This window comes from Psilocybe cubensis, chromosome 11 (assembly GCF_017499595.1).
Source record: "Psilocybe cubensis strain MGC-MH-2018 chromosome 11, whole genome shotgun sequence".
Lineage (NCBI taxonomy): Eukaryota > Fungi > Basidiomycota > Agaricomycetes > Agaricales > Agrocybaceae > Psilocybe > Psilocybe cubensis.
In genome coordinates, this window is record NC_063009.1 from 389,568 (window position 1) to 402,908 (window position 13,341).

The window sequence follows — 13,341 nt, forward strand, 5'->3', positions numbered from 1 at the left end:
ATAGGGAAACCTTCTAGCTAAGCTGAATTCTTTACACCCCCATAAAAAGGTATAAGCAGCCCAGAACATGTCGGAGATAGATGAGCAAGATGTTCTAGATGTTTTTCAGACCCACGATAGGCGCAAGAGGGTGTACAATAGTCTGGAGAGAAAGGAAATAGACCCTTTCAAAGAAGAATATTTTGCGGCAACATCTAATCTTGAACGCAAACAGGTTGTATGCAAGATTCTCCCTAAACTATTTAATATTTGGGTTACGACAGGAAGTAGACGTCTGTCTGCAACTCAGGAATTTGCACAAAAAGAGGCAAAGGTATGTTACTATTGGTTACTTACCTGACAATATTTACCAATTCCGATTACTGCCAGCGGCTACTTGGTTGGATTCGGAATAATTGGAGAGCACCTCAACCAACCGGTGCTGAACTCAAGGGGAAAAAGCACAAGCGTACTACTGTGCTATGGCGAACCCGACCCGACGATGTCTATAAGGAAATTGCCTCAATCCTTGGACTTGAACATGCCGACAGTACTACACCTTTGGCATTTGAAACCCGCTCCCGTGCGATGGGCAATATTATTAGCCGCATGACTCCGCAAGAAAAACGAGCTCTGGATAGGGAAGCGGAAACATTGAATACAGTTGAGTATACGGACGAGCAGAAACTAAAGTAAGTCATTAATATTTAACAGTACACTAGCTCTAAAATATTTATAGGAGGGGGAACAAATATGCTTTTAAGAGGCTTGATGAGGCTGCTACTGTTCATTGGGCAGAAATGGGTTTGATGAATATAACATTTGTTGCAAGGCTCAATGAATCGGGCCAGCTCTCTGTCCGAGTGTGAGTCATGTTTTTCCACATTCAAACACATGCACTCACCAATTTGATAGTCATGATCAAGTTGCTAGTACACTTGGTGTTGTCTCCACTCTGTTTGAGGACCAGAAGCCCGATGAAGTCACCCAAATGAAGAGGATGGTTGCTACATATGTTCGTGGGTTGTTAAATGCTAGAGACAGAATACGGAATGGGACCCGCAATGAAAACACTACTGAAATATCTATCCTTGACCAAGATCCCGACGGATTTCCGCTTTTGCCATCCAACTTTGATGCAAGTAAATACAACAAGGAACAGTTGGAAGAGTTGTATCGTATGTATATGGGGCAGAACTACTGTGAGTTGCCAGTCATTATTTTCTTCAAAAGGGATACCTTTGCCTAACAATTGAGTAGTTTTAGCCACCAATGGCCGTTCTAAACATGCACCATTTAATGCTCTTCATGAATATCAGTCAACATTTATTTCACCAGAATATTTACCCCCAAAGGTCCGCCTTAATGCACCCCGCTCAGTCAGTTTAGATGACCTCCGACGTATCATGGACCACATTTACGCCCGACAAGAAATATTTCCACCCAGCCAGGTCTTCCGCTTCCGCAAGGTAAAAAAATTTAGGAAGGGGGATGAAACTACCCCAACAAATTACCCCGACGAAGACTTTCAATCTGATGCAGAGAAGCGCCGGGTTCCACCTAAAAAACCAAAAAAAGCAGCTAAAAAGAAGAATACTGCCGCACCTACGAAACCCGCACCTCTTGAATCTGCACCACTCCGCATTGAAGACATGCAAGGTGCTTCTCAATTGGTGTCCTTTGATAGTTTTCAGCCAGTAGAAGCGCCCTCAAAAGCACCACCTCCACCACCTCACACAAAGATCAATATGCAGGATATTGACCCAGTTTTGTTGAATGAAAGTCAAGCAAATCAAGTTATAATTCACACACCCGCACCCGCACCCGCACCCGCACCTGCACCACCCGCACCCGCACCACCCGCACCCACACCCACACCACCTGCACCCGCACCACCTGCACCTGCACCCACACCACCTGCACCTGCATCGGCACCTGCGCCCACGCCCGCACCTGCACCACCCGCACCTGTACCCGCACCACCTGCATCCGCACCCGCACACGCACCCACACACGCACCCGCACCCGCACCCGCACCCGCACCCGCACCCGCACCCGCACCCGCACCCGCAGATGCACACGCACACGCACACGCACATGCACACGCACATGCACCCACACCCACACCCACACCCACACCCGCACCCGCACCCACATCCACAGCACCAACTCTAGTGATTGGTACTAATGGATTGCTTGATGTTAGTATTCTGGAGCCTGGGCGGCATACCAACAAAAACAAATCTTCCCGACCCAAACCACGTCCGAGAAAAAAGCCAACCACTCCCGATGAGATTGCACAGGCTGAAGAGTCAAGACGTTTATTGGAAGAGGCGCGGCAGATCGAGGCATCATTGCATATACCAGCACATGCAGATAAGCAAGCAGAAAGTTCAGGTGTGCGAAGAAAGCATAGAGAGGTAGATGAGGACCTTATTCTCTCTGGAAAGCGGGTACGCCGTCAAAGACAAAGAAGCCATTAGATATTCTATGTATCTTAGTATCATGTTTTCACAATAAGAAAGTTTGGGCAAGCAGGAAAAATATATTGATAGAGATACAAAAAAAACCAGCCTGCACAATCAACCACTACACAATTCTAAACAGAAGGGGAGGCTACATCCAAGCTGTTATTAACACCCGACTTTTTGTCACCACCATTCTCATTGTCATCAGGCGAGTCTGAATCAATGTCCATATCCGACTCGTAATGATGCACTATACCGTCCTTGGTGCCTGTCAAACGCTTCAACCGTGGATATGCAGTAGCAGAAGTTGCTAAACCATCACGAGCGGAAGAGGGAGAGGCGGGGTGAGTGGGTGACACTGTGGGGGGGACAACAGCGGCGGGTCGAGGAGCGGGAGGAGAAGCAGGTGACGTGGGAGGAGCGGGTGACGCAGTGGGAGCGGGTGACGCAGCGGGAGCGGGTGACGCAGCTGGAGCGGGTGAGGCAGCGGGAGCGGGTGAGGCAGCGGGAGCGGGTGAGGCAGCGGGAGCGGGTGAGGCAGGGGGAGTGGGTGAAGTGGGAGCAGGTGAGCCAACAAGGTCGGGTGAAGCAGTGCGTGATGCAGTGGGTGAGGCAAGTGGTGCAGCAGGTGACGCGGCGGGTGATGGAGAGGAAAAAGAGGCACTCGGAGACCCAGAGCGAGTAGGTGAATGGGAGGCAGAGGGTGAAATATACTCACTTTCTTCCTCAAAGTTATCCCTTGACACTTCGATTTCTTGTTGTTGAAACTCGTCAACAGCCCTTTCCATATCCACAAGACGTTCCAAGAGGATAGCATATGAGTTATCTAACTCCTTGATACTCCTTGACATAGTTGAAATCTTCATTCGTGCATTGTGCAGTAGGTTTTCGGAAGTGTTGACAAGTTTCTGGTTAGACCCGACCCGTAGTGATAAGCTCTGATACTCAACCTTTAAATCCTCATGCGCTCTGCTGACCTCCATAAGTTCCTGGCGGGTATGGGCATAACGATCTTCCATAACAGTCAGTCGCTCAATAAGATGTGCAATGAGCGGGTGTGAGGAAAGCCCGCTAAGATCGGGGGGAGGTGCAGTAGTAGCTGGATTGACCTCCATCCTGGAAACCCTACTAGTCAGATCCTGGATCAATAGAGCCAATGACGCGACAGCGGGAGTGGTTGTGGGGACATGAGCAGAGGGGAGAGGGACAACGGAAGTGGGAGTTTGAACAGCGGGAGCAGAAACAAGGGCGGGAAGTGAGGAGACTGCGGGAGTGGGAATGTGAGCGGGGAGCGCGGGAGCGGGAACATGAGCGGGGGAGGCTGCGGGAGCAGGAACACGAGGGGGGAGCGAGGGAGCGGGAACATGAGCGGGGGAGGCTGCGGGAGCAAGAACACGAGGGGGGAGTGAAGAGACAGCGGGAGCAGCAATACGAGAAGGGAGTGAGGGGACAGTGGAGGCAGGATGTGAGACAACGCGAACGGGAATGGAGGCATTTGCCTTCTCATCATCACTCAATTCAATGACTATTAGAAACATTAGCATATATAAAATTTCAAAGGGGGAAAAAGTGAAATACCGTTTGAAAAAGGTGTGTTTTGCAATGTTGTCAACTCGTTTGACTTGGTAGCAGAGCTACGAGCAGAACCAGAGGCTGGAGCAACGGCTCTTGGCTTTTTCTTGAGTGGTTCCAAGTCAGAAAGGACCACCGCGGGGGTAGTGCGCTTGGACTTCCCTACTTGCCGGGAAGGCTTTGGCAAATTAGTATTTCTAGCCTTGCGACCTGTCACAGAAACACTATTGCGAAAGCAACCCTTCTTACTGTGGCTGCATTCAAAGCAAGCGGCCTTGGTGCCAATATGGCAGGTGATCTTCATGTCTCTACACCTATCACATGGAGTCATATGCGGAATGCGGGGGGTATCATCTTCGGGCAGCTCATCCACCACAGGCAGTGGTGGTGTTTCATGCCGTTTCCGCTTCGAGCCTGTGCGACCACTGGACCGATCTTCTTCTTCTTCTTCTTCACTCTCCGACCCCTCATACTCAGAACCCGATGCTTCGACAGCACCCGATGCACCGGAGCTGGATGCCTTGACAGCGCGGTTGTATTCCTCGGTTAGCATTTTCACCTTTTGTGATTGCCCTCCCTGAGATTTTTTGAAGGAATGATGAGGGGAGTCGGGCATTTCAAAAGACGCCAGAGCAAGATCGTGGTGGATATCGATGATTTTTCGAGTAGGGGGGTTGGAAGGCTCTGCTGCCTTAGTTTCTTTTGACTTCAACTTTGACGCCTTGGTTGCTTTGGTGGCCAACTGAGGCTTAGAACTGCCTAGTTGGAGAAAGCATAGTTAATCTGAATTGGAATGTATAAAAAGAACGTCACGGTGGTCATACCTGATGCAGAGCTTTGGGGTTCATGCTCAACAGTATGGGTATGTTTGACTAAGTTGTTCGGAACATTAACAATTTTTTTTAAAAAAATGATGTAGTGAACAAAACATACCGGATGTCAGTGTTGCAGTAGCAGGTGCACCCAGCGAGCGGTAATTAACTGTCATACCCAATGAACGGGAATTAGTAGCCGCACCCGACGAGGCAAGAGAGGCAGCAGGGACACCCGACATGCGGGACTGTGGTGCTTCACCCGACACGCGGGTTTGCGGTGCTGCACCCGACACGCGGGACTGCGGTGCTGCACCCGCCATGCGGGTTTGCGGTGCTGCACCCGATACGCGGGTTTGCGGTGCTGCATCCGATATGCGGGACTGTGGTGCTGCATCAGACACGCGGGATTGGGGTGCTGCATCGGACATGCGGGTTTGCGGTGCTGCACCCGATACGCGGGTTTGCGGTGCTGCACCCAATACGCGGGTTTGCGGTGCTGCATCCGATACGCGGGACTGTGGTGCTGCACCCAACACGCGGGATTGAGGTGCTGCATCGGACATGCGGGATTGTGGTGCTGCACCCGATGACACAAGAGAGGTGGGTGGGCCACCCAATACGGGAGTATAGGGTAATGCACCCAACACGCGGGACTCTGATGCATGGGATTGCACTGCATCCGATGCGCAGGAAGGGTCTGGTGTACCTGTTGAGCGGAAACACGGTGCACATATCAAGAATTGAGGGGGATGTGGGGCACCAAAAAAGTGAGAATTCGCACCAGAGTGGGGGGGAGATGCTCCCTGATTGGTGTAATCCTTAGCATCAGAAGAGTGTGCGCGTGTATCACCGCTCGGATTTGGGACCGAGTTGACGTGCACTTTGGCGGCTTCCTCCAAAATTCGGGCATGTTGGGCGGTAAACTCCTTAATATTGAGGGTGCCTTTCTTCAAGGCTGCCTTGTACCCAATGGTGACAGTCCAAAAAAATGATTCTGGACCAAACTTGACAAAGGCATCGGGGAAGGTCTTTGACTTTCTCAACAATATAAATTGTTTCTAAAAAGAAGCACCGTAGTATAGTATACACATCAGAGTCATGAGGTGGAGAAAAAAAAATGCCACGTACCAACTTCCGATTGTTCAATTTCATGAATCCTTCCAGATTTCCACCCTTGACTGCATTCCGGAGTTCGAGATCCGCTGCCTCAAGAGCAAGGCGCAGAGTGTTGGAATTGTTGAATTGGGAGGCCATTTGTAACAGCTAAGAGGGGGGAGTGTGGAGTATGTGTTAAATGTGTTGATTGGGGGGTCAGGGATGTATGTGGAGAGAAGCAAGTTGCACAAGTTGCACGGTACCTCTGAATTGACCCGATACGCTGTAAGTCGAAAGGTCATGTGATTGTTCCCAGACGTGCACCTATGATTGCCTCCGCAAATGCTTGGCGTGCAAGGGTATATCATGGCATCTCTTGTGATTTTTCGAGGCATCCTATCTTTTCCTCCCAAAGCCACTGTCGCGTCATGTCCGATTTCAATCCCAAGCCTCAGACTGTTGAATCCAATGTTCCCAGTGGTTATACTGTTATTGAGGGGCCCGGGGGGAAGAAGTACCTTGTCCCCCTTTTTGTGGTGCCCTCTCTGGAATATTCAATGTCCGCTTATCACAAAAAAGCGGAAATGAAGACTGAAATCGCCAATGCTGACGGTCTGGTAAGTAATCAGTTTTAATTGATTTTTATATTGAAAGTATTTACCATCCTAAGGATCCCTATCTTGAACGCTTACAGACCTACAACACTATTGCGGGAACGCTGCACGCACCACCCGACCCGGTATGTCATTAAAATCCAAACCGCGCCACTCACACACACTAATGATCACTTCTGGCAGCCGCTTACCGACAAGGAGCTTCTCCGACAACATGCTGAGGTCCAAGCACTTGTAGAAAAACTTGGCATCTCATATCGCGACGCTGCTCACCGCCTTTATATGGCCGAAATGGAGAAGTTGAAGGTCGCCGACATGCAAAGAAAATCATTCCAAATCTTTGAGAAGCGGGCGACTAACACCCTCAAGGGGATTGCAGGGCGCCATAATTACAAGAGCAATTATTTTATGATGTACAAGAAAATGAAATCCGAAATATCAAAGCAGAAGGAGCAGTAGATACATAGCTAGTGATACATAGTTAGTTTCTTTAAAACAAATTATCACTGTTCCTTGCCTCAGACATGAGTGTAATGTGAAGTACAATACTCCCTAGTAGGTCAAGTTTGAAATTGTACTTGACTCGTTGACATGAACCCTTGACTTCCAGCACCAAGCGGTATGCACATATTCAACTGTGCCAAACCCGATCATCAATTGTCGGTATTACTACTTAGAAATTTCCGCAGAGTACACTAAGACCCGACCTCACTGTATATTCCGACAATCCTACTAGATGTCAGCTAGAAGTCCTATTAATTACTGCTGTTCAATGAATCCACGCTATATGCTACATTGTAAATTCCCTGTTTTGGATAGTGTATATTCGCTGCTTTAATGAATTCTTTGAATCCGTATAATGCATCACAATGTATAGGTTCATTGTATCGTATGTTACTGTACAATGTTACAGTGCTATGTGAATTATTATTCATTTGAGTACAGTAGTAGGGACATGTTATGCATGTACATTGAAAGCGCATGCAATATCGGACTAGTGTGCGTGCACGTTCTCCTTCCCGCCCACAGACCAGTGCGGTGCGCCGAGGATGGGGTGCTGATACCCCTGCTGTGCATGAGAATGCTGCTTGTGCACCTCCTCCGTGACCAGCGCATCCTCTCCGAGCAACACACTCTCATCCACAGGCTTCATCACATCTGCCTCTGCCTGCGCTTTTCAGCCAACGCAGCTCACATCTCACAGCAAAGCTTACCGCGTCGGAAACGCCCCCAGTAGCTTCACACTCCACCCGCACTCGAGGCGGCAGCGGCATTGGCATTGGCAGCAGCAGTAGCATTAGCGCTTGACCCCGTTCGCCACCTCTCCAGATGATGAAAGTACGTCCCATATTGCGACAGACACTGGCCAATACTCTGTCCGAGACCCGCCATGCCCATTACTGCTCCGGGTCCCGCTGCACCTGTTCCAATACCTGCGCCGGCTGCACCTCCACCACTTGTGCTCGCGCTTGTACCTACTCCAGCACCCGTGCCTACAGCAGCACCAGCGGATGCAGACGCAGACGTAAAGGTAGATGAAGAACCACCAACACCACCCAAACCCAGCGGCACACCCTCGCCCGCCTCCATTGCTGCTGCCACTGCCTCACTTTCAGCACCTTCACTGATCATCAACTCCGAGAGCGCGAGCCCATTTGCACGTGCGCCTTGAACACCGTGGTCTACCTCATTATCATTGTCGTCATTGTCTGAGGAGTGCGAGTGGTCAGAGAGCCACGCGCCGTTGTTGGGGAGCATGATGACCCCAGATGCATGGTCGTAGCTAAGACGGTGGTTGAGCGCGTGCAGGTGTGTATGCGCGTGGTGGGGTGTTGGGTGGGAGTGTGGCCGTTGTTGGCATTGGCCTGATGGTCCAGCGGCGGGAGAGGAGGTGGATATGGATGCGGCGCCTTGCCATGGATCGAACATCGCGCTTGGGTCCGGAAGGATTCCTCCTGCACCACCATTTCCGTTTGCATTTCCACCAACACCTACACTACCAGCCACTCCCGCGCCCTCCTGCAACATCCTTCTCAACCGTCCACTCACACGGCCGCACGTTCCTTGTCAACCCCCTCTAAAATTCACCCATGCCGCCCATACCACCCATACCCCCAGCACCCGCCTTCTCCTCCTCGGAGAATTGACGACGCACGCCTCGCTCGTGAACAGCAAGCTGGCTACGCCGCTCGCATCCACCAACGCCGTGCGCACAACTTTCAAGGGGTCAACGATACCCTCGCGCACCATGTCGACGTACTCGCCCTTGGCGGCGTTGTAGCCCCAGGAGAGCTTGTCTGCGCTGCCGTAGCCCGTTGGGCCTGCAAGGAATGTTGAATAGTTCCAGACGTACATTGTGTACAACACCACTCACCCTGGTTCAAAAGAGCACCAACGATAACAGCACTCTTCTCACCGGCATTTATTCAGAATCGCACGCGTAGGCTGCGTAAGCGCACGCCTGATAATACCCACACCCAACTCCTGATCAAAGTTGGCCGTACGAATAGGCTGGGCATCTCCACTCACAGGGCTGCTCGTGCTCGCAGCCTGCGCACTCGCCGTCGCGAGCTGCAACGACGCCTTGAGGAGCGCAACACCGCCTCCGGGGAGGATACCCTCCTCGACAGCAGCGCGGGTCGTGTTGAGCGCGTCGTCGTACCTGTCCTTCTTCTCGCCGACCTCGACCTCGGATGCACCGCCCACCTTGATGACAGCTACACCTCCGCTCAGCTTCGCGAGACGTTCTTGAAGCTTGCTGCGGTCAAAGTCGCCCGTCGTGGGGTCCGCAATCAAGGCACGGATCTGCTCGCACCGTGCAGCAATCTGATCCTTCGCACCTTCACCGTTGAGAATGATCGTGTCGTCCTTGGTGACAGTGACGCTTCCAGTCGAACCGAGCATCTCCGCTGACGCACGCTCGAGCTTGACATCGAGCTCGTCCGTGAACACAGTTCCGCCAGTGAGAATGGCAAGGTCACCGAGGATGCTCTTGCGGTTGTCTCCGAACCCAGGAGCCTTGACAGCGCACACCTGGAGCTGACCACGGAGCTTGTTGAGGATGCAGGCAGCAAGAGCCTCGCCGTCGACGTCCTCTGCAATGATGATCAGTGGGCGGCTGGCCTGCGCCGCGGCCTCGAGGGCAGGGAGGATATCCTGTAGGGCGGAAATCTTCTTCTCAGAAAGCAGGATAAAGGGCTTCTCGAACTCGACGCGTTGGGACTTGGTGTTGGTGATGAAGTAGGGTGAAATGTAACCACAGTCAAAGCGCATACCCTCCGTGATCTCAATCTCGTCCTCAATCATCTTTCCCTCCTTCACAGTGATGACACCCTCCTTTCCGACCTTTTCCATCGCCTGAGCAATCAATCCTCCAACGTGGGCATCACCGTTCGCAGAGATAGTGGCAACTTGTGCGATTTCGGCGGTTGTTGTGATAGTTTTGGCGTGTGCGGAGAGAAAAGAAACGACGCGGTCGACGGCAGCCTGGGATCCACGGCGCAGGTCCATGGGGTTGCATCCAGCTGCGACGTTCTTGACATCTTCTGAGTAGATGGCACGCGCAAGAACAGTGGCGGTTGTCGTGCCGTCTCCAGCAATTTCATTTGTTTTCGAGGCAACATCTTGAATCAGGCTGAGCAAATCTACTTAGCGCTCTGCTCGAAAACAGTGAAAGTGGGAAGACGTACCGAGCGCCCAGGTTCTCAAACTTGTCTTCACACCGTCTGTCGAAAACCAAACCCTCGTCAGCAAACACTCTCCCAGAACCACGAAACAACGCACCCTTGGTGATTTTTGGTCCACCGTACGCCTGCTCAATGATCACATTGTGACCCTTTGGTCCAAGTGTCGCACATCGATGCAACTATCCGAGCTATGTGAAATAGGTGCCAGCGGTTTTGACGTGGACTCAGAGATGTTTGTCAAACAAGATCAGCAGATGTCGGAGCTTCAAAATCAAATCAAGCGGAGCCTGAACTCACTTGAAGTCCCATTGCAAGCAAAATCATGTCCACTTTGTTTGCTTTTTTCTAACCACCACCATTCTCTGCCCACGGATATACATGGGGGCAAGGTACGTGTAGTCATCTTTGTAAATTGATGTCTCCTCCTCGCACTAACATCATACACATCTTCCTTTAACCAAAACAAGTTAGTAGATTATACTTTTTTGGTGAGTAATAGATGATTCTCACTCGGTGCTCATCAGTACTCACCACATCCTAGGACCAACTATCTTGAACACTTGGATGAAGGGTCAGTATTTTAGTCTCTATTTAGTGTGCTTTACACTACTAACATTACTTGTGAAAGGTCCCGGACAACCAGACATTTGGATACAGACTTGAAAGCATGTACATGTAAGTATATGCGCTTTTTATTGGTTTTTGATTCATTTTTTGATGCATATATTTTGGTTCTCCATTGCCCGTACCACTTCAGCTGTTCCGAATGCTTGAAGCTGCCTTTTCCCGTGCGTCTTCACCATTCACACCTTCTTTGTGTCATTGAGTGTAGGAATTGTCAGCTTTAGGTTCTGTTTTGGTGTTGAGGGTCCGGAGCCGTGCACGCTAGCATGCGGGTTCAATGTGTCTTATATAGTTGCACTATTTTTATGAATAAATAATCTATTTTTCATTATGATTTTTGTGTGCTCCAAAAGGCATTACAATTGCAATACCCAGAAATATTGTAAACCTCAAATTAATTTATTCATGCTGCAATATTTCCGTTTTCTTACAACATTTCAAGAGCGTTGTAATGCAGTGCGAGAATTTCGAAGAAAAAAATATTTTATTGGGTTTACAATGCTTTGTAATCTACCCGCACTTTTTATGATGAAATCAAACTAATTTGTTACAAATTTCCTGGAAAGAAAAAATAATGACAAAACATATGAAGTGACTTTTAAAGTCAGATTGAACAGTGAAAGGACTATCTGTAAAGCAATTCCAAGTGGCTTTGGCAGCCTGCGTAAACTTAAATAATTTTCACATCGTAAACGAAGCAAAAATACTTCGTTCACTATTTTCTAAAATTAGATAGTAGCTACGCGTTGGATCAATTCCGAAATCGCTCTGTGGAATTCACAGTCAAGATAGCAATGTTGCTTTCATACCAGGGGTATTCTGTTTACGGGGTGTTGCTACTCAATAACTCTCCACAACTTTACCGTTGAGAGAATTCCAGTAGCAGACTGATACCATCTTGATAAGTCAAGAAAGATAAAGATGTCAATACAATGCATGAGAAGTACACCTCGAATTCCATGAAGCTTGATAATCTTTCAATTATAAATAGGTATGAATGACTGGCGACAGCGAGCGTGTTAGAAAGTCGTCTTACCGAGGTCTGGTAATTAACATGTAGCAAAGTTGGATGTATAAATAATGGACCTGTGCGGAGGCAGACCCCATACAGTCATCTTCCCCAAAGATGCGTATTCAACTTCCTCTTCTTGCTCTCACCTACTCGCTCTTTGTATGTGCAAAGCCTTTGGATATAGGTAAATTCATAGCCCAATGCATCTCAAGTTGCACAGTTTACATTTTCGACTTAGCCCAGCGTGACGGTGCAGCGCCCGTGGACAATGTCTGTTCAGAAATGCCTGAATGTAAGACGCGTTCATGTGTATACCTCTTCAAGCTAACATAAACTCGAGGTAAAATTGAATGCTTGTCGGGAAGGAAGGAAATTGTTCCCAATGATTGTCATGTCATTTACGATACGCTACTGTTTATCAGCCAGTCTAGCAGTGAGTTTGGCTTTTCAGCTTAGCTACTGGAGTTGTGACTAAGATCATTCGGTACCAGGTCCCACCAATACAGTGACTGTGCGTCGTTACTACCTCCTTCATCATCTAAACTCTGACAAATACTTAGGGCGGGAATAACATTACCATGACTTACAACACATGCACTTCTTTCTTCTCTAACACTGGCGAGGATTCCATCGAGTATTGCCGACTTACATGGGTATGCGCATGACTTGCACATACTTTATTGCTCTTATCTGATGACAAACTATTAAAATGCAGGCCTCTAAACTAAAAGCAATGACTTCGATTTGCGAGTCTCGAGGTGCAAGATGCGCAGGATCGGATACTAACTGGTTCCTTGAGTATGTGCATTATCCCATTAACATACGAGAATCTAGCTTACTTTGGAAACAGATTTAAGCACTCTTAAAGCAAAGCTACTTATCGTTGGTGACCCCAGTGTGATAATCATCTTCCCGCATTACATCTGGTCGTTCTGTTGTCAAGTCACGATAAATATAGCTTTGATTGCGCAGTCAAAGAAATGTATTTTATATTTCCGATGTGTAGAGGTTATTGGCATAAACTACAGAGAGATGAAATATATCATCGTCCGCTATGAACGAGGTATTTATTTGTGTAAACTTCCAAATGGACATTAAGCGCCCAACAAGTCCGCCATGCAAATCACGCGCGCTTCCATCCCAAACACCTATCATTTCTTATTTTTTACTATTGTTTTTTGCACAACTCTTTGACTGCAATGAAAATTCGAACACCAGTAGGCGGTCAGTGCGCAGCGCTAATCTCGTAGCGATCTTATCTTATCTACTCCGCACGTGTTGCCCGTACCTGAATCGTGGGTTGGAACCGCGACATGAACAATACACGACTCCGCACCCCATTGCAACTTGGCATTGCTTTTGACCTCCTTTCAACGACGAACGAACCCGCCCCGGAAGAATTTAGAACTGTGAAGATATTAACACACTATCTGTAACCCAGACATTGAACACGTATCCCAACCGGCGGTCTCCCTA

At 49.1% G+C, this 13,341-nt stretch overlaps 4 protein-coding genes across 4 annotated transcripts; 2 read left to right on the forward strand and 2 right to left on the reverse strand.

Moving 5' to 3' along the window:
• Positions 1-67: 67 nt before the first annotated feature.
• On the forward strand, positions 68-2,462 carry JR316_0011296 (uncharacterized protein; the record flags this gene model as incomplete). Its single annotated transcript, XM_047896953.1, has 5 exons — positions 68-313; positions 370-671; positions 719-844; positions 895-1,181; positions 1,246-2,462. 5 exons carry the CDS (start codon positions 68-70, stop codon positions 2,460-2,462), a joined length of 2,178 nt encoding a protein of 725 aa, XP_047743362.1.
• Positions 2,463-2,578: 116 nt separating this feature from the next.
• On the reverse strand, positions 2,579-6,088 carry JR316_0011297 (uncharacterized protein; the record flags this gene model as incomplete). Its single annotated transcript, XM_047896954.1, has 5 exons — positions 2,579-3,972; positions 4,026-4,778; positions 4,844-4,891; positions 4,953-5,892; positions 5,963-6,088. The coding sequence occupies 5 exons, from the start codon at positions 6,086-6,088 to the stop codon at positions 2,579-2,581; spliced, it is 3,261 nt and encodes a 1,086-aa protein (XP_047743363.1).
• A 269-nt stretch (positions 6,089-6,357) lies between these two features.
• On the forward strand, positions 6,358-7,002 carry JR316_0011298 (uncharacterized protein; the record flags this gene model as incomplete). The annotated part of the gene is made up of 3 exons (XM_047896955.1): positions 6,358-6,546; positions 6,600-6,668; positions 6,727-7,002. The coding sequence occupies 3 exons, from the start codon at positions 6,358-6,360 to the stop codon at positions 7,000-7,002; spliced, it is 534 nt and encodes a 177-aa protein (XP_047743364.1).
• Positions 7,003-7,537: 535 nt separating this feature from the next.
• Positions 7,538-10,538, reverse strand: JR316_0011299 (chaperonin; the record flags this gene model as incomplete). The annotated part of the gene is made up of 7 exons (XM_047896956.1): positions 7,538-7,711; positions 7,789-8,562; positions 8,656-8,864; positions 8,982-10,177; positions 10,233-10,257; positions 10,327-10,408; positions 10,527-10,538. 7 exons carry the CDS (start codon positions 10,536-10,538, stop codon positions 7,538-7,540), a joined length of 2,472 nt encoding a protein of 823 aa, XP_047743365.1.
• Positions 10,539-13,341: the final 2,803 nt, after the last annotated feature.